General features: G+C 39.4%; 2 protein-coding genes across 6 annotated transcripts in view; one reads left to right on the forward strand and one right to left on the reverse strand.

Annotated features, from left to right (window-relative positions):
* Positions 1 to 25,638, reverse strand: part of NBEA (neurobeachin) — a 625,086-nt gene that overhangs the window by 184,461 nt on the left and 414,987 nt on the right. For all 5 annotated transcript variants that reach the window (XM_055142057.1, XM_055142054.1, XM_055142047.1 and 2 more), the window contains one exon: positions 21,669 to 21,805. In XM_055142057.1, coding sequence (XP_054998032.1) covers positions 21,669 to 21,805 — 137 coding nt within the window. The remainder of the gene's footprint in view (positions 1 to 21,668; positions 21,806 to 25,638) is intronic.
* MAB21L1 (mab-21 like 1) lies at positions 18,049 to 19,989 on the forward strand. Its single transcript, XM_004604529.2, has one exon. The coding sequence runs from the start codon at positions 18,049 to 18,051 to the stop codon at positions 19,126 to 19,128; it is 1,080 nt and encodes a 359-aa protein (XP_004604586.1). The 3' UTR covers positions 19,129 to 19,989.

Below are 25,638 nucleotides of genomic sequence, written 5' to 3' on the forward strand. Positions count from 1 at the left end.
TTCTTTCTTTTTTTTTTTTTTGGTCTTTTAGAACAGTGTTATTTCCTGGTTTTCCTCTTACTTCACTGAACATCAATTTTCATCAATTTTCTCTCTCAGACCATTTTCCATGGTTGGTGTTCCTTGATAATGTTCTCAATTCTCATTTTACATTGTCATTGTGGTGTCTTTCAAAAATGATTTTAACTCTAGAAAATACTATGACAGATTTTAGATACTTCTGCAAAGATAGAGTTAATACACTTAGCTGCCTTCTTGACTTTTGCATATGAAAAACCCTTGCTGTATTTAACGATTAAAATTAGAACTTGTCAATCTACTCAGAACCTACTCAGTGATTTCTGTATCTCAATTGGTAGTTCTGTTTCTCAGTGTTCAAGGCAGGAAGAGAAGGATAAATGATCTAATTGTAAGTCAAAGATACTTCTAGGATTTCTCTATCTTTTTTGACTTTTACAGTGGAGGCTGTGAGCATTACATACCAAAAACCAATTATAAGCATAATGGTAGAAAATATAGGGTAGAAGGAAGAAAAAAGGCCTGGTGTTTTCTTATGGCAATAATAATAATGATATTTCAGGCTTTTTATTAAGAAAGTTGCATTGGTTTTAGATGTTTTCTCCTTTTGTATACCTAGTAATTTCCTCTTTTCAAACACTCATTACCTGATCCACTGAATTCTAGCTGTATCCCCAGTTGCTTGAAGTGGCTAAATAGCCTGAAAGTTCTGTTATGGGAATGGGCCGGAGATATAGTCCAGTGGTGAGGGCACTTGCCCTACATGTGGTCAATCAATGCTGGTTTGATCCCTAGCACGTCATATGTTCTGAGCATCACCAGGAGTGATCCCTGAGTACAGAGCCAAGAGTTAGCCTTGAACACAGGATGTGGCACAAAAAACCCCCACCAAATAACTTAGATTTTCTTGCTTTCTATGAAATCACTATTTTGTAGATAGAAAACTATTTATTTTAGTTGATGTTACTACTGCCACTCATTTTTGTACCTCCTGTGTAATGCAATCTGTTTCATGTCTTTCATTTCAATCTGTTTCTTTATATTAAAAAGTATGTTTCTAGTCACAAGGATAAAAAGCATAAGTTAAATTGGGAAAAGAGATGTTAAATGTGTAACACAGTTAAGTACATAAATAAGTACACAGTGATAGTGGGAGGAGGGAAGAAGTTAAAGAGAGAGGAGAGAGAATGACTAGATGAGGACGTACTGCGATTTTGAACAGGGCAAACCCTTGAAGGGCATACAGGAGAAAGTCAGGCAGATACTGCAGAAAGTTCCCGACAGAGGTACCAGAAAATGTAGAGTGGGTGCCAGTGTGCTCAGTGGAGACAAAGCAATTGTGACAGCAGCAGATGATGTCAGAAGGGCAAGGATGGAAAATAGGGTGGAAAGAGGCTAATTGTAGGGCTAATTGGTCATTTCAAAATTTAGACATTTACTCTGATGGGGTACCATTAGGGAATTCTGAACGTCAGGGTGGCATGATCTGAATTTCATTTTTGGTGGGTCATTTTGGTTGTCACTTCCAGAGAAGGATGTCAGGTGTACTGCAGGAATGAGCGAAGGAAGGAAGTCAGGGTGCCACTTGAGTAACTAGCCATACACACTAGAACTCATGGTAACTTGAACAGGAAGAAGCTGTTAAGTTGGTGAGAGGTGATCATATTACGGAGAATGTGTTGATGTATTAGCTGTGGGCTATGGAAACAAAAAGTAAGAGAGGAGTCAAAGATGGAAGGGAAGCTGTGAGCTTATGCCACTGGGCAAAAAGAATCACCATTAGTTGAGGCCTGGATGTGTAAGAGGAGCAGGTTTGGGCTGACAGGCCAGTATTCAGTATGGATATATTGGGAGAAGATGCGGGGGAGACAGCTGGATAGATGAGTCTGGAGTTGAGGGGAGAGGTCTTGGCTGGAAATATAAATTTGGAATTTATCAATGTACTTTATTTGGGAGAATAGGAGGAATACTCACTCACTCACCATGGAGCATCTGTTGTGAGCTGTCAAAGCAACCAGCAAAATTAACAAATTCTTCCACTGGGAAGTGCAGGACAGATGATACTCATTTAATTATTCATTTAACAAATATATCCCTAAGCACTACGCTAGATAAGCTCAGGGGCCTAGGGATAGAAAAAGCGATATGGTCTTGAGTAATAAACACATGCAAGCAATACAAGTTAAAAATATGTTTCATGTATATTAATTTATTTAATCCCTGCAAACACCTTATGATATAGGGGTTAATATTCCTGCTTTACATATTAGAAAATAAACTTAGAGAGGATAAGCTTATTGTGGTGAGTGAGCACTGTAATTTGAACTCTAAAAATCTGCCTCAAAAATTTGATTTATAAACTCCCTGAATTCTAAAGTGAGAGGCATTACTGAACTTCTCATTTTCTCAGTTTCCTAAGACTGAAACAAATAAGAATGGTAGTATCAGTTCTGAGCTGATGTTCAGAAAATGAAAGCATAATCTATATCAGGAACCTAGAATATATTAAGAACTCAGTATAAACTCATTTTATAACTCATCTTATGGTCCCTTTAAATGATGTCTAGACGTATAAGAAACAATAACCTGAAAAAAAATTTTTTTTATTCCCTTGAGATTCTAAGGCATTTAATTTGAGTATTTAGCTGACTTTCAGGCAATGAGTCAAATACGGTGAAAGAGTAATGAGTAGATTCTACCAGAGCAAACAATGATTTTTTGTGTTTGTTTGTTTTGGGGCCACACCTGGTGGTGCTCAGATTTACTCACTGTTCTGTGCTCAGGGATCACTCCTGGTGATACTCAGGGAACCCTTTGGAGTGCCAGATCAAACCTACAGGTCAGAGGCATGTAAGGCAAGCCCGTACTTGCTGCACTATCTCTCCAGCTCGTAGCAATGAATACTGTATAATGAGAATTAACACTTTCCAACTGGTTCCTTGGTCAATACTTAAGTCAGCAGCTACCTGTACTCTATTTAAGGTATCTAAGTGAACTTATAAGGAGAATTTGTTCTTAAGACATTTATTATCTGGTTTCTAGGGCATGCTGGATATTAAATACTAAGGTCAATAGATGAACACATTTTCATTTGCTTTTGTGCCACAACTGGCTGTGTTCAGTGCTTACTCCTAGCTCTGTGCTCAGGGAATCACTCCTGACAGAGATCAGAGGACCATATATGGTACTGGGGACTGAACCTAAGTTGTCAGTGTGAAAGGCAAGCAACTTACTTGCCGTACTATTTCTGCAGACCCCAAAGCAAAAATTCTAAGGGCAAATACTGCTAAGACAAAAGGAGAGCAGACAGGAGATAGGGAACAAAAATCCACTACCTGTAGACTTCAGTATCTTATTTACCGAGTGTAAAAGGCTTTAATAAAGTTACAGTCTTCCTATGTTGGCAGCTGTATCTGTCCTCATTCTAGCATGCCCTCAGTAAGCTACCAGATCTTAACCTTCACAACAAAGTGCCACTGCGGCAACAGTTAGAACAGGAAAGTAAGTTGATGGGGTTTAAAATGATACAGGCTGGGGAATAACTTGAATAGAGGGTGAAAGCAGGCAGGAAATGCCATTCTCAACACTGCTAGGACAGTGAAACAGTATTCACGAAGCAGCTTTGAAACACGATGCCTATTCATCGAGATTTTTAAAAAGTTTTCGGATTTTCCTATGAAAATTCATTCAGAAATAGAAACCTATCAATAATAATAATTCTCAAATATGTTGTTTGTCCGGTTTTGTTTTCCAGTTGGTATGTTTTCTTAGGGTATTCTAATCCTGTGATGTTTTCTATCCTACTAGCTACTTACAGTGGCAGAAACATTTTTAAAGACAAACACAAAATGAAGGTGGTGAAGAACTGACAACCCTTCAGCCAGCCCTGGGGAATAAATGAGAAAATAAACTTTTAAACAGGTTTTCCTCAGTACTTCAAAATACCTCCCTTATTTCTAAACGCCTATCAAACATGCACCAAAATAGAGTAGCTGTGTCAACACAATGCTGGGGGGAAAATAGCTTATGATTGGAGGCAGTCTTAGGAATTAGACAAGAGGGTAAGTACAAATCATTAACTGTGTTCCAGGCTTCATTAGTTCTAATTATCCCCCAAATATGCTTGGTAGAATGCACTGGGGTCAGCTGGGACTGACACACAATGGAAAAGGCAACTTATAAACTCCTCAAAGCTCAGAAAGAGTTCATAAAACAACTGCTTGCACATTTAGATGCATGTGATAACACCACTTATTGCATAAGCCACCAGATGAAACAGATGGGGCAGCTCTTCACTTGAGATTGTGCCTTTTGTAAAAAGCACTGGACTTCTTATTCTCCATTCAAGACACAAAATGCATAAAAGCCGAGTCAAAGGCAGGCTGGCTTTGTGTTCTCTTGCTATATGTCACAGCAATAGGAAATTAATGAAATGAACGAGAAAAAAAATCCTCGTTGTGGAAAAAAAAGTTGGCAAATAAAACATGTGCCTACACTTAGTGAAATTTAAGGCTTCAAAATAAATAACACAAAATTAATAGATCTTCTATTTTACAACTCAGCGAAATAAAAAATACTTTGTGTTTTCTCATTTCCTCACTTAATATTGGCTACTTTAGATTCCTTAATCTTCTGAGTATATTTTGCAGAAAACTATTTTTTGTTATTGAATGAAAAACTTTTTTCTTTTTTACATTCACTAATTCCCTCTAAGTTACAGTAGGTGCAGTTCAATTATTCCTGTTGAAGAAAAAAAAAGGAGCAGACTAGATCTTATTGGCAAGCCTTCAAGAACAAACGTTTTTCATATTGATTTCAATTTACAGCATTTACCATTGCTCTACTACATAGAAGTCACTTTTACCATCAAAAGGTTAATTTATTCATGAAAATAAAAATCATCCCTATAGTACTGTAAAATCCTCTTATCCAAGTTATTCGCATTTAAGTTAATATTTTTTGTGCATTGTTTAAGCAGTTTGAAAACATTTGTACTTCATTTGCATACAAAATATGTATTATGAGAAAAAAGATAAATGTAAAACTATATTAAGTATTTATTTTATTCCAAATGGGGTTCAGATACTAGCTATTTGGATAAAATCATAATAAATTTGCATTAGCATTTTAAATGCTTATTTATTACTCCTTTTGTTCAGTTGAGATGGTACTCCGGCCTCACACATGAGGAGCGGGTACTTTACTACTGAGCCACATACCTGATCACAGACCTTTAAGAGTTTGACTAAAAAATTTACAAAATATGGAACAGTAAATTTAATCTATGTTATTAAATGCATTAGCTTGGCATATTTAGGCTTGATAGAACTGAAAATTCACTATAGTTAAATTCTGCCTTGCTATGAGTGCTGCATATGTGGCTTATGGCAAATATTTTAAAAGAAACTTGATGCCTATTTACTATTATTCAAAACTGTAACATATAATTTGTTATTACCCGTTGAGCCACAAAAAATTAGCTAGACGGAAAAGATAAAATGAGAGAGAAAAAAATAAAAATCATGTAATTAGGACTCCAGTAACATATGATTAATGCAACTAATGAAATAACTAGGATATTGGTTGCTACATGGCTCAGCATTTGTTATTTGTTTATTGTTTATTTATTTATAGAGGCCCCTCAATCCCCCCACCCCCAAAAGAAAGCAACCTAATGTGTTTTGTTTCATTTAAGCAACGTCTCTATGTTCATCCACCAATGTATTCTGGAGCTAATGAGTTAGATACAGCTGTTGAAGTAAAAGTGGTGAAAGAGTCAGACCTAAAATGTGAAGTGACTTAAACTAGCCTATAGATAAGAGGGTTTATGGGTGTGAGAATATCCAATTTGGTATCTTAAATACTGAACTTAAGGACGCTACTTCTTTCTGTTAAAAGAAGAGAGTCAGAAAGATAGTAGAGCAGGTAGGACGTTTGCCTTGCACGCAGTGACCTGGGTTTGATCGCCCACATGCCATATCATCCCCTGAGCAACCCTGGGAATAATTCTTGAGTGCAGAGTCAGGAGTAAATCCTGAGCACCAGTGGGTGAGGTCCCCAAACAAACAAACAAAATGAAAGAAGGAAAGAGACAGAAGACAAATAGACATCTAAAGATGAACATGTGTGACCAGGGAAGACAGCTAACAGGGCTGGAACACATGTTTTGTATGCATGTAGTCCCTCAGTCAGCACTGAATGGGCTCCCAGAGCCCTCCAGGAACAACCCTGGAGCACCAAGATGGAAGCAGGCCCTGAGTACCAAGAGTTGTGCACCAAGGCCAACCCACTGCCCTTGCAGAAAAGAGAAAAGTTTCAAGGGAAAAAAAAAAAAGTTTCAACCTAATATTTGGTTAAATATTAGGACAAGCTTTCTAAAATTGAAGCTGTCTTAATGTGCAAGTACTCTCATGTACTCTCATGGATTTCTCATCAAGGAATTCAACAGTAAAGTCTGGAATGATAAGAGAGCCAAGAGTTACATTATATTCTGTACTGAAGTTCCCACCAGCCATGATCTAAAATGGCTTAGATAGATTTTTTTCCATTGCTAGTTGCAAGATAAATTTTAATAAAGTGCTCATTGTTAATTCTATAAAATTTATACATGATTAAACAGTTATAATTCATTAAACATTGGTACTGATTAATGACTAACAATTTTACAATTAAAATATGCAAGGACAGAGAATTTATAATTAGATATACAGCAGGAGGAAAAATATCTTATCTAAAAAATATCTTACACTAAACTCCCAAAGAAAAGTTTAGTAAGAAATGAAAACAACTGACATTCACAAAAATGTCTTGGAAATCACTATATTTCCATGTATTGACATTCTTGATAATAAGATGTTTGTAAGATGTTTCAAATCATAATATATACATCATTATGATCTGTATTAATGTCACAGACTAAAGACAAAAGCAGAAAAAAGTACTCAACTAACTGCTGAAGTGATCCAACACTTTTATAACTGGATTAAAGTTAACGGGATTGACAATAAAATGGCTCTTCAGTCCAATCAGTCTAATATGAAATTTATTAAATTGTGTATCTCTATGTCTCTATAGAGAGGTTTCAGAGTCTCTTCGTATTCATGGGAAGAATATATAACAACTCACAGGGAATTATACTAGTTACATGAAAATTATAGGATGTCTCAATATATAATTACAATCCTTGAAGCACTCAATCTTTAAAATACAATCATATTCTTAATGTAAGTTCAGTCCCGTAGTTGACTTTTTTCTTTTAGAATAATACTTATACCAATAGCAGCTGTTCAAAAATTTTTCTGGACAAAGACAGAAACTCACATATGCATTCATGCACACGCATATACACATCTAACTCTGTTGCACATAGTCTAAATATTATAGGGCCTACAGCTTTTCCTGTTAGACAGGGCTAGTTCTGTACTTACTTGTGTGACCCTTATTAAGATATTTAACTTTTCTAAACCTCATTCTTTTTATTGCTAAATGGGAACTAACGTTGTGAGGGTCAATAAATGAAAGACTTACAAAGCTATAACCACTATTCTTTTTTTTTTTAAATTTATTCTTTTATTGAATCACCATGTGGAAAGTTACAAAGCTTTCAGGTTTAAGTCTCAGTTAAACAATGCTCGAACACCCTTCCCTTCACCAGTGCACATATTCCACCACCAAGAATCACAGTATACCTCCCCCTTTCCCCCCACCTCCCCAGCCCCCCACCCCGCATGTGTAACTTAACCACTATTCTTTAGCATCTATTTCTCTCATCTTAAGAGTTATTACTATTAGTTTTAGTTAGGGGCCAACCCAGCAGTGATAGGAGGGTCAAGGAAAGTTTTCGGGATGCCTAAAGTTTTGGTTCTAGGGCCCATTGTGTTGGAACCATGTCCAGTGGTGTTGGATTTGGTAGATGGGACAAGCTGGGCCCAAACTGTACTCAGAGCCTTGAACATTCGAGGCATATTCTTGAGTCATATCATCCTAGTCATCAGCTCCGAATTATTTTATCAAATGAATGAATATATATTAAAGTCTTTCGTAAACAAAAAAAATGAATGCTGGAATTTTCAACTATTATTTCATCTAACAGACAGTATATTTCACGTGTGCTTTTTCTGGTTAACAGTGGCTGTAATTGTTCCGAATAAACTGTATAGGTTAAGTGTACCATAAAAGCAAATTTCTAATGAACAAATTAGAAACTTAAAGCAAAAGGTCAAGCTTGAAAATAGAAAAACAATCATTAGCAACCATTATTCTTAATGTTGAAATAATTCACAGATATTGAAGGAAATAAACATTTATTTGAAATAGGCCGGACAGAGCAGGAAAATAGATACTTGACCATTTCAATGAAGAGAAGCGAACTATACATGTTCCCTCAAGATCTGATTAGCCTGTTTTCTGGCCTATACAATTTGGAAGATTTTCTCAACTATTCACTCCACTTGGTTATATGTGGAGTTTTTATTTTGTTTTGTTTTAGGGCCACACCCAGCTGTGCTCCAGGCTTATTCCTGGCATTGTTCAGTGATCATTCCTGGCAGGGTTTGGAGAACCATGTACAGTGACAGGGATGAAACCCAGGTTTGCTTTACGCAAGGCAAGCGTTTGCCAGCTGCACTCACTCTCTGGCCCTACATGCAGAATTTAACTCTATAGTCTAATTTGATTGTGAAGTCTAGTTTACCTGGAGTTTCTTGATGAAGAACATTTATAGCACTCAAGGATAAAGCAGTGTAAATCATACAAAAATGGGGGCGGAAGGGAAGCAAGTCGGTGTTTCTGATACGGTTCTGACTTTTGTTTCTTCAAGATACAGATATTGAAACTCTCACTGCCGATAATTTCATTCTGACATGAGTTTAAAAGGTTAAGTTCCTATCTGAAGAAAGGTAATCTGGTTGCCTTTCACAGCAGCCTGCAAGCTCTGCAATCTGCATAGAGAGGGGCATTTGTCATCATTAGCTGAGCTGTGACAGCTGGTACCCAGGGTGTCCCAGAATCAAGAAGTGGCAGAGACGCTCTGGGTGTAGGTTGCCAGTAAGTACAGTAGGTTTCTGGAGGATCAAGTCTACTTTATGAAAAGCTTTGTGATGTAAGTAACAGCAGTGAACATATTTGAATTTTCCGTAACATGGATAATACAATGATAGCACATAATTAGCAGGTTGCCTCTAGACAACAAGATGCCAGACTACGGTATGAATGGTTTATCCACTGCCTGCCACTTAGGAAGCACTGTTTTCAGCACCCAAATAATTCCAGCACAATGCTTCCTGAGCCCTCCTTCCCAAGGCTGGATGAGAGTGATCAATTAATTAAGGATACACAAGAAAATGGACAAAACAGACATATTTAAAATTTGGTAGCAAAAAGTGATTAAGACACCAGGAAGCAGGCAAGATTGCACCCATCCAATATAAGACCTATCTTTTTGATAGCATGTCTAAGAAACTTAAATCCCTTATACAGGTGACTATTCCAGTAGTTTGAGGGGTCTGTAATGGATGAAATAAATATTTTAAAATATCCCTCAGCAGAAGTTTTAAGAGCTGAATATTTTTTAACCCCTAACGTTCTACTATTTGTTTGAAACAACATGCTTATTATGTACTGAAAAAGAATTGCTTAAGCTTAAAAGCTTAATAAGTGTTTATTTTATTAATACCAAGCTACATAAAACAAAAGAAAGTTTAAATTAAGAAATAAGTTGACCAGTTCTTCAAAAAATAAGAATACTTGAAATCCCTTTAAAAATCATCAATGCTTGAAAACATAATCAATAACACTCGGCTTTATATTATTATGTAAACTAGTTTTCCACAAATAAAACTAATTTTTGTGTTAATGTAAAATCTATGCAAATACATGCAGTCATTTATCAGGAAAGCTGACAAGCATTCCATATTGGAGGGGGAAACGAAACTGCCTCAAGAATAGAGGCAATTAATTATTTCTGTATTTTTTCTTCTTCTGTCTTGAGGCACAAAAGTTATCCATCCAGTTAAAACAGCAAATGAAATAAAGAGATTTTTTTTTATTTAAACACATATGGCTTTTGCCTGCAATACTGATCACCACAAGGTCTACAGATGCCCGTGGCTAAATTGTACACTGGCAGATGCACACAGGGGAAAACTGTGCTAATGCAGCGTGGAGAGCAAAACAAATGAAGAACTGAATTTGCTAGTAAAGGGGGAAAAAAACCACAACAAAAACACACCAACCCCCACCCCCTAGTCTTTTCTCTGCCCTCTTGTGAGTAATGCAATTTGCTTATCAAATACAGGTTCAGGTTGCAAAAAATTTAACCTTGGTCTGTTATAAAAAAGTGAAAACCGACTTTTAATGAGAAAAATGTTTTTATATAAAATGCAAACATATTATGCATAAAATATTTGTGCGATATCTTCTGCTTATATAGCTAGCAATATTTAAACTTTTCTATTGCACAATTAAAAGCTTATGACATTCATGACTGCCATATGATATGTTCCAGTATAAATGCTGTTGGAATTTCTAGTTATTGTATTTCCAAAGCCCATTCTGTTGGGAACTCTTAAAGCATTACTGAAATCTATAAGATGCAACAATATTACAGATGTAATATTACTTCTTGATGGTAGCAAGAATCCTATGTTGAATAGCTGTTTTCCTTTAACAGGTGAAGGCAAAAATAACATGGAGGATGATTCAGTCATTTACTGACTAAAACCCTGTGTGTGTTTGTATATGTATATGTGTTGAGTGTGTGTGTCTATGTTCATATGTGTGTATGTAAATAAAGGCTGCATGCACAGACTGTCTTGCAAATCATAAAGATACTTTCGAAAGAAGGTTTAAGATTATTTAGAAAGCAATAACTTCTTTCTTAACAGGCCTATAAACAGAGATAACATTAAAATTTATTTTGTAGCTACCAAATTAAAAAACAGAAAACATTTACACATAGTGGGGAAGACATAGAAGGTAAGTTGTATTATCCCAAGGTATAAAAGGGAAAAAACTTGAAAGGGCAACATTATTATGAAAATGCTTGTATTCTTCCAATTTAAGAATTCTCCTGAGTATTTATAACCATATAACTTTAAGTGATACAGCATATTTATATAAAATTAAGGTTATAAACATATGTTGCAAGATTATATATGTATTAATTAATATTAGCTCTAATAATTCCTTACATCCCCTAACTCAAAGGAAGAATTTACTGAAAATCTAAAGTCACACATAATTTAAATACTGAGCAGATTTAATTCTCTAGTGACAGAAAGCTAGATGTTGCTCAAAAGTTGCTAACATATATTAGTCCCTGTTTTTACAATATTGATTGATATGCAAGGTATAAACTATATTCACAGGTACAATATATTCTTGATAACATAAAATTGGAAATTAACTTGAAACTAGATCTTTACCAACCATTACATTCATATAAATTAATATTAAGCAATTTTTATGTAAAGTAAAATTGATAAGGTTATTGCTTGTATATCTAAACTACCATTTTATATCTTGCCTTTTACTGTGTTTGGATTAAAGCTGGTCTTAAGATAAAAGAATAATAAAATAAATTCTTGCTTTATAAATCTACAGATTTTTGTATCAAACTAGAATAATTTAGGTACTCATAAAGAATCATATAGTGTACAAAAAAGAAAACAGGAACATGAGAAAACTTTTTGTGAAGGCTGTAGCATTGTGTGTCTGTGCCAGATATGATTCAACTATATTTGTCAGAATTTGGAGGGTGACAATCTAACCAAAACCCCACAGAAGAGTACTATACACAGATTATATAGCAATAAACCTGAGTTCAACTAATGAAAACTGTGTTTCATCTAAAAATAAAGCTGTACTTATTTTACTGGTTTCGCTACTTAATGTACTCAACACAGTTTTTTTTATTAAAAACAGAATATATTATAAATTATTCTCTCCATGCTTTTGATTTGATTTAGGTTGTTGATAAATGAATGAACATATCTAAGACAAAAAAAAGGTATTCACTACTTATTACCATTTTTGGCTCAATATTTCTGACACCATAATAAGGAATAATGTACCTTTAATAAGTAGTATATGTTGACATATTATTACAATGTGTAGAATAGTGAAAATATATAAGTGAAAATAAAGTATTATTTAAGCGGTCTGTTCTCATAGAATATTTGTAATTTCTCTCTATAAAGGTACAAAGGAAGTTTCTATTTATTACCTAATTTTCTTATTTTTTCTATGAAGCATTGCCTATATATAGCTAAAAGGTCTTTTATTTAATGTAATTATCACTTTAAATTGTAACTCCAGTCACTGATCATTAAAAATATAAATTCAGTTTAGAGGAACTGCTTTGTTCATTACAAAACTGAGCTTCAAAGTCATAAATTAGAAATAGGAGAGGTTATTTTAGACGTACAATCACTGGAAGCTGATTATCTACATACCATTTTTTAGTCTCAAGGTCACTTTGAATATTTTCAGTGGCTTAATCACATACAGTAAGAGACTGTAATGAGAGCAATGTAGGCCTGATGACCTATTACAGTTATATAGATTAACAAACACTAACTGCAACTGATTTCACTGTTTTCTCTAAGCGCAATAAAACTTGTAGTTTGCTAAGAATACGAGGCATGTATTCATACATGCAAACGCCCATAAATCCAGGTTAGTTACAGATAAAGAAATATCTGGCTTTCACATACATAATCATGTAGAAAAGATGCAGATGAACCAAATAATCCTCTTTCTTTAATATCTAAATGAAAAATATAAGCAAAAAAACTGGTAAAATGAGTTTTAGATTTACAGAGTGTAAACCTAACGGTGATGTTCTGAAGGGTACCTGAGAAACTGGAACATTGGATTCAGCTTCATTGATACTCAAAAATGATGGTGGATTCCAGCACCCTTAAGCGTTTGAGAAGGGTTAGCTGTCACAACATATTTTAAGTAATAAGACAATCTTTCGGTTGGTGATTCCCCACCCCAATTTTTGTGTACTTAAAATATCCTAGATGTATGTGTTTAAATGAAGTGAGATGTTTAAATGAAGTGAGGCAACTAAAATAATTTTCTGAATAATCCACGGTTTAATTTTCCTTGGATATCAAAAGAGAATTGTTCAGAATTACCTCAAATCTGCAAATTAGGCAGTGGTAAAAATTCTGGTAAGGTATGTTTCTAACTTCACATGTAATCTTAAATCTACTTTCTTTCCCATGTGCATTAATACCTATCATACATTTACTGGGTAACACTTTAGGGAAAAAATGTAGTTCCCACTATAAATATAAAAATGATGGATATCTATTTTTAAAAAAATCACAATTAGCAGGATGTTCTGGTTAAAGGAATAGAACGAGGCTTAAATTATGCAAACAGTGACCTCAAATCTCCACTTTGGAAGGAGCCTGATATTATATATTAAATATTTTTAAGCAATTGTTGAAACTTTTGAAGTTTCCCAACTATTTTGCTTCAAGTATTCTTATACAAGGAGTCACAACAGGAAGAAAAAGGTAAGGATGCCATCAAATTAGATTACCAGAAAAATTTTCTCTATTTTACTTTATTTAATGTGACACATAAAGAAAACCTAGCACAAATATCTGCCTTTAATTTCTCTAGTGTAAAAAAGGAAATATATTGGGTCTGGCAGAATGAAACAGATGAAATAGGCTGGATGAATTTTTCAAAAAAAGGAGGAGGGGAGAGAAATCAGATGCATACAATGAGCCTTCAAAGCCACTCCAGCAGTAGAGATAAATAATTTAATAAACTCAACTTCATATTTTTTTCATCTCCCCAGTGTAATAAGCACATATTAAAAAAATAAAACTTTAAGTTCATGAATACTCGTGAATAGAATAGCAGCCAGCCAATTTTTTCTAATCCACAAAACAATATCTGTGTGAGCATTTAACATATGTATGAATATTGTCTAGACAAATGGTCACAATTGCTTAAATTTATGAACTTGTAATTCAAATTTAAATTAGATTAAAAAACACAGAACCTTGCAATCCTAAATTTGTCAACGTAAGAGACTTTCTTTAAACCTAATAAGGTGACTATCTGCCCATTACTTTGGTAACCAACGAACGAGAGCTAAGTAGGTTTAGAGAGGGAGTTACTACCTAAGAATTCACAGTTCAGGAAAGATTTCTTTGCTACCATTATTTTGAGTCCATCAACATATTAAAGACTACAATTCTTAAATAATCACAGTAGTACTGAAATCGTAGTCACCATGTGCTTGAGTCATTTTTTGATTTTTCTTTTTCTTTTAAATGCCATTTTATAGTAAGGCTACTAATAAACTAAGGAAACCGAAAAATAAAAAAGAACAAAACCCCTTCAGAGCTGAAAGTCTCAAATACCATTCAAATGGCGAGCATCTCAAAGTATCATTAAACCAAGAGATTCTTGGGCCTTTTCCCTTCAATTAGGTCAGTTTTCTTCAATTATCTTTCTATTATTAGCTCATGTCAGAAATGCCTGCACAGCACAACACTGAAAACAATTAGGCACTTATGAAGCATGGAACCCACACAAGCTTCTAGCAGGAACTACTATGCGATTCTATTTATAGTTTAAAAAATAATATAAAACTGGGGTCATTCGAGTCGTCTCTTAAACTTTTCACGTCGGTAAACTGATTTTCCACTCTCTTCAGGTATTTACAACCATCTGAAAGAAAAAGTTCAATGGGTCCAAGGATCATTTCCAAAAATTTGACTAGAACATAGTTGTGATTCCTTTGAAAAACTCTATTTCCAAAACTTAGGCTGAGGTCGGCGGAGTTACAGCCCCGCCTCCCAAATTGTGCCAGAGAGTCTAAATTTCTCTCTAGGTCATTTCAATTAAAGACGGAAAGCACACTCCCCGGAATAGTTTAATTTTCCCTTCAACAATGAGACGGCCAACGTCACTGAAAGGATGCAGCTACAGAGGCAATTCATTTCACGTGTTCAGTGTAATAGAAAATCGCCGTGTTGCTGCAACAAGCAGCACTTGCGCCCGAGTATTATTCCAGGGCGCCCGGTTCACCCACTGTGAGAACAGCGGGCTGGTGAATCCTCTGTTATGTAAATCACTGTCAACTCCCAGGGTGAAGGGTGCCGAGGGAGACAGCCCCGGGGAAAAAACACAACACTCCGGGCTTCCTAGAGACCCAATGATTTCCCTTCCCTCCAACACTCCAGGGTTAACGAGTATTTTTTTTTTTTGTTCTTTTCGCACCATCCATTTTTCTTCTTCAAAGTGTAAATCGTTAGTGAAAAGGCCCCAGTTACACCAATTAGTTTGCACCGAGTGCTTCGGTGTTTAGCTTCGCTTTAACCCAATTAAGCCGCACAGTCAGCCCCGAAGATGCGCCACCTGCGCGCCTGGCTCGGGCGAGGCCGTCCGTCCGGCGTCCCCTCGCGTCCTCCGGCGAGACCGCCCGCTCGGCCGAGCCGCGCTGTCCGCCGTCCGCACCGGGGCCTCGGCCGCGACCCCGACGTCTAGGGACCGGGCGGCGGCGGGAACCCCCTCGGAGGCAACTCCAAGGAGAGAGCGCGCGGGCTGCACCGGCTCGCCGTCGTAGGGAAATCGGCGGCTCTGTGGACCCCACGCGGGGCAGGCTGGGGGTCAGGGCTCAGAGGGGGTGTGCGCAGAAATCAGGGTCTGGTGCAAATCTGGAAAAATCGGGGACAGCGAGTAAGATCTGAAGAGGGCTCGGACACAGGGCAGTGCCAGCGAGGGCAGGGGGGAGCGAGCGGAGAAGGCAGAGCATGGCCCGGGAGAGCGCGGGGCAGGGGCAAGGGGAACCCGTGGGGACCAGCGCAGGGTGAGGTCCAGACGTGGTCTGCCCCTACTGCACATCGCCTTCGCAGCTACGGATCTCTAGGCTCTGATTCACCTCCTCTTCCTCTTCTGGCCACTGCTTGCGGAAAGGTAGCGGTGCATTCACCCGCAGCGCCTGCAAGGTGGGGAGGGGCTCGGCGGGGCAGGTCCCCATACCTGCGCCTAAGGCAATGCAGGAGACTTGCCAGGAGCCCCAAGTCTACCGCTCTCTTTTAGGCTAAATTGAAATCTATTACTCTTGGTAACGAGAAAGCAGAAAATAGGGCACTTGGTGTGATACTGTACCGCTAGCAAAATAAATTAAATAAAAATAATAAAAACAAAAGCTTGCATGCGACTCTGAAAGTGGTTACAACCCGCTTGTCGGAAATTTCTGTAAATTCCTTAATTCGAAAGAGATAGTAACTAAATGAAAGGTAGGCAAATTAAAAATTGACCGAGGTCTTAAAACCACAGCAGAACCCCTTACTTATCTGTTCTTTACTTTGCTGAATATATCTGGTCAAAAAAGGGGAGGAGGAGTGTTTACATAAAAGATATAGCATCTCCCTAATCTGATTTCAAGGTTTCAACAAATGTTGATTTCTTTTAAAATTTTGTTAAATTTACGTATTTAAAACGTAAAAACCTGTGCTGGGCTACCAATTATTATTATTTTTAAATCATGTTTCTCCTTAATCAAATGAAACCCTAGAAGAGCAAAGGTCAGGTCGCCAGTGAAGATACTATCTGTATGTCTGTAAACAAGCCCAACCGCCCACACGTGTACATTTCCACATCGATGTCTGCCAGTGGGTCTCATCTCAGGGACCCTTCCGGAAGCCAACGCAGCTCATCAGGAACTCACATTTAAAATTAGCTCTTGATCACAAAGATCATTTATTTCTCAAACATTTCTGAGAGTGCTGTAAAAGCAGCGCTATACTAGTAACACTGGGCGAGGCTAGTAAAGAGTAAGAGAACAGCGGATGGGGGAGAAGGGGTTCTAAACATGTTTCAGTATCCCCCTTTCAACTGGACAGATCGCATTTAACACGCAGCTACCTTTTTCAGATTCCTTTCTAGCACTGCCAATGAGAAAAAAGCAGAAGCAGAACACTGTCTAATGGGTGATTTTTTTTTTTAAATCATTCTAACAAATAGGCACATCCAGAAAAGTATGCAGGTATTTCCCTCCCTTCTATCTAAAGACACCTTGCATATACTTGACAGGGCAAACTTGAAACCTACATTTAAAAAGACCTCTAGGACTAACAGGCATTAATTATCCTATGGTAAATGCAAGTTAGTGACTTTTGTTTTAGAAAGCCTCCTCTAGTTCACTCATTGATGGATGTGCATTAATACACCTGTATTGCATTTCCGTGGTAAAAAGACAAACAGGGTTTTCAGCCCAAGAAGAGAATCGCTTTGGCAAGTCTTTTCAAACTGTCAATATGCTTCAAGTTATACCAAAGCCGGGAGATTCCCCTTGATTTCCAAAACTGTCTAGGTGGCCTGGGTGGTTTTGTGCCGGCAAGCAGACTCCTACCTTGGGTCTGTGTGCCTATGTCCACGAGGGGGATTAATTAGCTGGGTTGGAGCTGGAGGAGGCTGTCGTGACGAGCCCAGTGGCGATTGGCCGCCAGCCTGCCTGGCCCTGCCTTTATAATTTCCACACGAGTGCATCTGGGCTCTTAGACAAACCAACAGCAGCTTCTTCTGACATATACACACGCACACCCGCCCCGGCACAGGCTGCACACTTTTCCTCCATCTGATGAACAGTCCTGCACACACAATGATTACAGAGAAACATAAATAAATACGGAAAGGGGTTGATTATTTTGACTACTGGAGGAGCTTTGCTGGGTCTCCGCGCAACTTTTGTTTTTATTACTGGGAAGGTGATCTCTTCGGGAGTGTCTCTCGCACGCAAGGATTCTCCAAAGGAAGGAGAGAGGGGAGAACAATCTTTCACTTTAAGAGACCGGCTGGGCTCTGAGATTAAAGGAAGGGGAACGGCTGCAGCTCGGAATCCGCCGCTGCAGCACTTCGCAAAGGCGTTTCTGCTACATTTCGTGTGCGCCGCGGCCCGTTTCTCCACCGAAGTTGGCTCCAGCGCTAGCAGCCGCATTGGATCCCACAGCCTACTGCGAGACTCCGGTGTACAATCCGGATCTCTGCCCCAACATGATCGCGGCGCAGGCCAAGCTGGTCTATCATCTGAACAAATACTACAACGAGAAATGCCAAGCCAGGAAAGCTGCCATTGCCAAAACTATCCGGGAAGTCTGCAAAGTTGTTTCCGACGTCCTGAAGGAAGTGGAAGTGCAGGAGCCGCGCTTCATCAGCTCCCTCAACGAGATGGACAATCGCTACGAGGGCCTCGAGGTCATCTCCCCCACCGAGTTCGAGGTGGTGCTTTACCTGAACCAAATGGGGGTGTTCAACTTTGTGGACGACGGCTCCCTGCCTGGCTGCGCGGTGCTGAAGCTGAGCGACGGGCGCAAGAGGAGCATGTCCCTCTGGGTGGAGTTCATCACCGCCTCCGGCTACCTCTCGGCGCGCAAAATCCGGTCCCGGTTTCAGACGCTGGTGGCTCAGGCGGTGGACAAATGTAGCTACCGGGACGTGGTAAAGATGGTGGCCGACACCAGCGAAGTGAAACTGAGAATCCGAGATAGGTACGTGGTGCAGATCACGCCGGCTTTCAAATGCACCGGGATATGGCCCAGGAGTGCTGCCCACTGGCCGCTGCCCCACATCCCCTGGCCGGGACCCAACCGGGTGGCCGAGGTCAAAGCGGAAGGCTTCAATCTCTTGTCCAAGGAGTGCCACTCCCTGGCCGGCAAGCAGAGCTCGGCCGAGAGCGACGCCTGGGTGCTGCAGTTCGCGGAAGCAGAGAACAGACTGCAGATGGGGGGCTGCAGAAAGAAATGCCTCTCCATCCTCAAAACCTTACGGGATCGCCACCTAGAACTGCCCGGCCAGCCCCTGAACAATTACCACATGAAGACTTTGGTTTCCTATGAGTGTGAGAAGCATCCCCGGGAGTCGGACTGGGACGAGTCTTGCCTGGGTGACCGGCTGAACGGGATTTTGCTGCAGCTCATCTCCTGCCTGCAGTGCCGGCGGTGCCCCCACTACTTTCTACCCAATTTAGATCTGTTCCAAGGCAAACCTCACTCGGCGCTGGAGAACGCTGCCAAACAAACGTGGCGCCTGGCGAGGGAGATCCTAACCAACCCGAAAAGTTTGGAAAAACTTTAGAGAGGGCAATTTAATCAACAGCCGAAATGTGATCCAGCTTCTCAGAGTCCTGATTCAATTGTATGCTTCCCTGATTGACCGACCTCCTATCTAAGATTCCACTTGACAGTGCAACCAATCTCTTCCTTGAAAAGGAAGAATAATACAATGTTTAGGCACCATCTCTCCCACCCCTCCAAGGGGGTTAAAGAAGCAGAGGCAGTGGATGGAGAAAAACCCAAGCCCACAAGTATTAGAATTCTTTACAAAGGATTTCATATCTCCCCTGAAAAACACACAATGACACCTAGACAACAATCCGGCTCTAATGCAAGACCACAGTGAACATTCTGCCTAACTATCAAAGGATTAGAGCAATCCTTGTGATTTAGGGGCATCTGTCTGTGAGTAAACACTATCTGGAAATACCATCAGAGGAGGGAAAATGTAATGTATATTTTGATTTGTAACAAATATTGTGATCTCACATTGTCTTTGCAAGTGTGGATGTTGGTGTTTTGTGATTTGGTGAACAGAATTCAATTAAATTGCCATTTTGGATACTTCCAGACATTTTCCACTAACAAGATACCATTGAAAGGTAGATTTCCTCCTGGTACTTTTATCTGTCTTTGAAATTGTCTGAACTTTTAAAAAGTTTACATTTTGTTTCAAATATATTGCTTGTTCTATTTCTAACATTCCATAGATATACTTGAAATGTTATTTAAATATATCAAAGAAATTTGAATTCAGCTTATATAATAACGCTTGAATAGCTGAATTATATATTTGAAAAAATGCACTTGAAATACACTGGATAATTACTTTTGTGATTTAGATTTTAATTTCTGTTGCTGGTTTTTATTTAATTAGAAGCTAATAAATGAGTAAAATAAAAGTTGGTTGTGTCTTAAATTGTTTCTCTAGAAAACACTGTCATGTTTCATTTTGGAAATCAAGCCCGCTTGAATACTTCATACATTATGAGAAATAACCTTATGAAATTATTAAAAATGAAACTTTAAATTATTAAAAGTAATTTTTGTATAGTGCCAGCAGATAATGATCCACTCTCAGATTCTAACATACAAGACTAACTCCGTTCCATAACAAACACAAAGTTACCCTTCAAAAGCTTGCCCTTCTGGGCTATATGTCTGTAGCATTGTTGATAATATAAGGAAAAATATACCATGACAGTAAAGAATGCCAAGTTAGAAACCAGATGAACAGACTGTATGAGGTCATAGGGAAACCTCCAAAAACTGCAAATGAAAACTAACTGTGCTAATGGAATAAATAATTATAATTTCTTACTGATTTCTGGTCAGATCTTATTTTTTATGCAGTAAGGGACCTGCTTACTAAATCAGGAATTCAAAATTCTTTCTAATTTTCTAGGTAAAGCTAATAAAAAACAAACTTAAATTATCAAAACCCAAATATACTACGTTTAAACTAATCTTTAAAAATTCAGTTCTTTTTGAAGTAGAAGTGAAGGAAATTTCATGTCTAGAATTTGGAGTATTTTAATAGTCAACAAGTGCTGAAGAAGCTGATCGAATGTGGGTATTAAGGAAGTTCACTGAGAAGTAGGTCACTTTTAGAATTATAGCTGATATCCTACAGAGTACTTTATAATGCTTTATCTCTATATAAATTAAGCAGAATAAAATTCTAAATATGAGAATGTACATCTACAATAATTGCTCTGTAAAAAAACTTTAAAGAAAAATCATTGCAAAATAATGCTGATTATATCTAATATGACACTTAGGTTCTTGATTTTTAACGTCAGGAATAAAGTTAACAAATTACACAGGAATATGGACAAAATCTGACTTCAGAAGAAAGTGAACAGGCATTGGATTTCAAATTTTTTGTAACAAATTTGAACACTAAGCAAAAGTTATTTTTTTCATTTCATCCAAACTTACATATTTCCCTGCCATACACCTACAGAAAAATATAACCTTCAAACATTGATTACTAGTATATACAATGCACACACATTTTGAATTGACACTTCTCAGAGAATCAGTTTCTCTCCTTTAAATTCTTATGCAAAACCTATTCTTATTTCAGTACATGAAATATGATTGTAATAATGGAGACAAATTTATACATAAATGGCCCCTTCTTTCTTCATAACCTCAGTGAATAATAATTCATGTTACAGTCTACACTTTTGGAAATTATATGTGATCCCAGTAAAAAAATTCCTTAAGATTATTCCTATGTTTCCTAGAGAGCCTGAGATGTTTTACCCCAGGGACTGGGGAGCAATTGGCTTAACTACCAAATCCAGCTAAGTGCACACAAAGGCACTCACAGAGAGACCTTTAAAATATGGATGCTCCGCGGACATGAAATTAACAATCCTTAATATATTCTTAGATGCTATGAAATAGAGCCTGTGTTATTTTCATTCATTTTATTTTCTCAGAGAATGGGATTCCCCTCCCCCCAACCCTCCACTATCATTAAAAACCAAGCAAAACTGAAAACCACTTCCGGCCACAAAAGCCATCACTGTACACAGAATCACTTAAACTCACTTTCGTGTCGATCTTCTTGAAGGCAGGATCATCCTCATCTACCTCAAAGTAGATTTCTGTCGTGGTGATGGAGAGTGTCCCCTTGGCCACCACCACAGGAGCGATGAGCTGGGCAGGAGTGCTGAGAACCACTGGGCCTGAAAGACAAGGGCACCAGAGTCAGGCTGACCCCCTCTGCCCCCTTGGGCGCTCTTCCAGAAGGGTACCAACGCTTTAGATTTTTTTTTTTTTAAAGATACACACAGACACACAAAAGGTGCCTGTTAAAGTCCTTTTCAGGTCCGATACATTCTGCTTGGCTCATGCCACATTTTTTCACTGAACGAAATTGGAGAGAAATAATTCTGTAAAAAAAAAAAAAATCCTAGCGGTCAGGACAGCCCATAAGAGATCCTTCCTAAAAAGGCTTGCAACCTCAGCCTAGAAACAGGGTCGGTTGGGACGCGCCTTTCAACTTAAAACTGCAGAACGACTCAGTAAAGCTCCGGATTCTCCACTGAGCACCACCAGTTTCCTGAAAGAACCTCGTTAGTCAGCACAGCCCCCCACACCAGTGCCTGTGTGAAGCCATTCCACTCCAGAGGCGTTCCCCGAGGCAGGGCAGGAGGACGAGCAGGGGTGCAGAGTGCAAATACCTAAATTCCACCGCACTAACGGGTTTCAACCTTGCAGCTTTAGAGAGATCCGCGACCCAGGGCTCACCGCCTTCGCCAAGACACGCGCACCGACCTGGAATACCTCTCCGGTGCGAAAAGGCGCCCATCCTAGCCCCGAAGAAATGCTCACCGAGAGAGCCAAAGGGGAAGAAAATGGTCAGAAAAGACGTTTCCTCAATGCGGGTTCCCAACTTTTGAAACCAGAGGGACTCGGTGTCAATAGGGGAGTGGGGAGGGGTGGAGGAGAAAGGTTTTGAGAGAGTACCGGATTAAGGTGCATATTAGGAATCCTTGAAAATATGAGCTTCACGTCTTGGGATATTGGTTCACTCAAAGGGATTATCTGCCCCTTTAAGATTCCTCGAAGGGGAGGTATTCTTTGCTATCTGGCTATCTGGGACTTCAAATACTGACGTGGCGATCGGAAAGAACCTAAAGTCTTTCCCCCCCACCTCCCAGAGCGAGGGCTCAGGATAATCCCTTCCACCCCGCCTTCCCCCTCACACGCCGACTAGGCACGTCGTGCAGAGTCGGGATATGAGCAGGCGAAAGGCCGCCAAACTGCCAGGACCCGAGAAGATGCGGGCCCGGGGCCCTCCGTGGCCGCGCCGGGAGTCGAGTCTGCAAGCGCGGCCATGGCCACGGCCACGGCGAGCAGGCCCGGCGAGGCCCAGTGCTAAATACTCGTGACCTGGAGGCGCCTTCCGGACCCCAGGACCCCGGCCCGGCACGGAGCCCGGCCGTTTCACTGCTGGGGACAGACAGAGCCAGAGGCCGGCTTCAGCGGCCCCCAAACGGGGGTCGGGGCGGGGGGAAGCGACCGGATCCGGGTCAGCCTTCACCCCGTCGTGGTCGCCACTGGGTCAGACCCGAGGCCGAATCCTCCGTGGCTTTTAATTCCCCTGCTTCCCCGGCCCCCAGGAGCCCGCCGTGGCGTGGGGGGGGGGGGTCAGTCCCCGGGCACCGGACTCGCCGGCCCGGGGGGCCTCGGGCTGGCAGTTTCCGCGCGCCCCGCACCGCAGAACCGGGGTCCACTTGGGCTCCACAGGGCTTTTCTTTGCAAAGGCGAGGGCGGTCGATCTGAAGCGCCACTTTAAAGGCTCATCAATCTTAATCTAGGTTGCTCAAGTAATTATGCCCGAATCTCTTGTACGATTACAAGTGGATTTGGGTTTCTATTCCCCAGGCCCTCCTTTGTGTTTATTGGAGAGTCTGTGTGCGCGCTCCGCGGCGCCTCCTGCCTCCCGCGCCCTCCGCGGAATCCCCTAACGCCCGGACCGGTTCGAACCGCTCCTTTAACCCTTGAGCCACCGGCATGCTCACTCTCCGCTTTCTGGGAAAATCCAGGCGGGTCACCTCAGGGAGAAAGTGCGTGACCCCATTCCCTTTGGAAACTAAGTGACTTCAGTCCAAGACGAACTTGGTAAAAGATCTCTCTCTCTCTCTCTCTCTCTCTCTCTCTCTCTCTCTCTCTCTCTCTCTCTCTCTCTCTCTCTCTCTCTCTCTCTCTCTCTCACACACACACACACACACACACACACACACACACACACGCACGGCCGGACACACACGCGCGACTGTATCATTCTCTTGAAAGAATCTAACATGTTCAAACAATTAATCTGGGAAAACAAACAAAATCATGACGCACATGATCAATATCACATATAGAACTAAGGATAAAAGAAAAAATTTTAATGAAGCACATGATCAATATCGCACAGAACTGAGGATCTGTATCAAGGCCTCTGAATACACACATCTAATAGACAACACATTTTCCCTCCCCGATTGTCTTCATTTCTGAGAGGAGAGCCTATGCTTCCTTTTGATTTCATTCAATCCCGTTCTACTGATTCATCGCGATTTTTCTGGGGGTTCATCAAAGTATGGTGTCCCTTTAAAAAAAGAGGTCACCTTGTAAAATATTCAGCCTTAAGAGTGTCATTTTTACCCCTGTGCTTTGGAAATCTCCAATTACAATGTCCAATTCCATGGAATGTTTCAGGAGCACTGGATCTTTGTCCTTCTGGGAGCAAACCAGCCCCAGAGAGAATTCAGAGTTAATCCACTCTAGTAATAGAGCGAGGGGATTATGTTTAATCCCTTTTGGAGGAGATTTTGGATTTGGGGACCAATATTAAAATGTTTACATAAGCCACAATCACAGACCAAGAGATTTTCCATATGGATCTGGTTATTTGAAAAAGTGGATCTTCATTCAAATAAAATTAGTTTTAAAAAGGGCGTTGCCTCTTGCACCAGAGTTGGTGAGGTTGTTGTTGACTGTGTTCCAGAAGATAACCAAGTTATTTTACTTTATTAACAATTTTACCAACTGGTTACAAAATTACTAATTTCACTTAACTTTGCTTGGTGTAGAAAGTTGGGGACTGAATGCAGATACATTAGCCATTGAAACCACTATAACTCTGCAAAGAATTGGACTTTAAAGGATAGTTTAACAAGTGGAAGGGATTTTATTGTGATGCATACAACAGTTTAAAATCCCACCAATTACAGATGGGGAATTACGATGAAAAGTTAATGTTTTTTACTGCATAGAATTTGAGGATATAATGTCAAAGTATTACCAATTACAACTTTGAAAGAACAGGAATATTACTTGCCATTATTTTAAATGCCAGTATGAAGTCTCTAATAGGATATCACCCAAGTATAATGAAAAGAACCTTGAAGGGGTATGAGATTCTCTATAGAGCCATTGCTTTTTAATCATTTGAGATGACAAAACTAGAGTAGAAAATACATATGTTTTATATTTGAAAAGGGAACTATTTTTCACATATATTTAAAAAGCAGACTGTCAAAAATACTTGTGGGTTGGATGTTTCTGCTGAAAACAAAATTCCAGGCACAGAAATTTTAAAAGCAATAATACGTCAGGTTTTAAGTAGAACTTTATAGTTTGTAAAGCTCTCCTTTACTTAAATATCAGTTCAGTGCTTGAAACCTTGGGATTGGGAATGTGGCAATATCCTTTGGTCAAGGTCTGCAAGGAACAAATCCATCCTTGGAAAAATTGCATTATTGCTTATTGCAGTGAAGGAGATTTGAGAACCCTAGCCTACTTGAGTAAGAGCATGGCAGAAAGGGCTGGTTGTAGAATCCATCTGGGTTTTGGTTAAGTGACTTAGAGAATGTTCAAGGAAGTAGGGCTTTACTGTATGGGGATCTGTGAGGAAGCCGGAGATAGTTCTGTGATTGAGCCGTTGATAAATCTTATCAGAGAGGAAAGCCTAGATCTTAGCAACAGCTAGGATTCACCAAGTACAGCAGAGTCACTCACATCT

This window comes from Sorex araneus, chromosome 1 (genome assembly GCF_027595985.1).
Source record: "Sorex araneus isolate mSorAra2 chromosome 1, mSorAra2.pri, whole genome shotgun sequence".
Classification (NCBI taxonomy): Eukaryota; Metazoa; Chordata; class Mammalia; order Eulipotyphla; family Soricidae; genus Sorex; species Sorex araneus.

Coding starts and splice junctions, on each gene's coding strand:
- MAB21L1 (XM_004604529.2), top strand. CDS start 18,049: ATGATCGCGGCGCAGGCCAAGCTGGTCTATCATCTGAACAAATACTAC.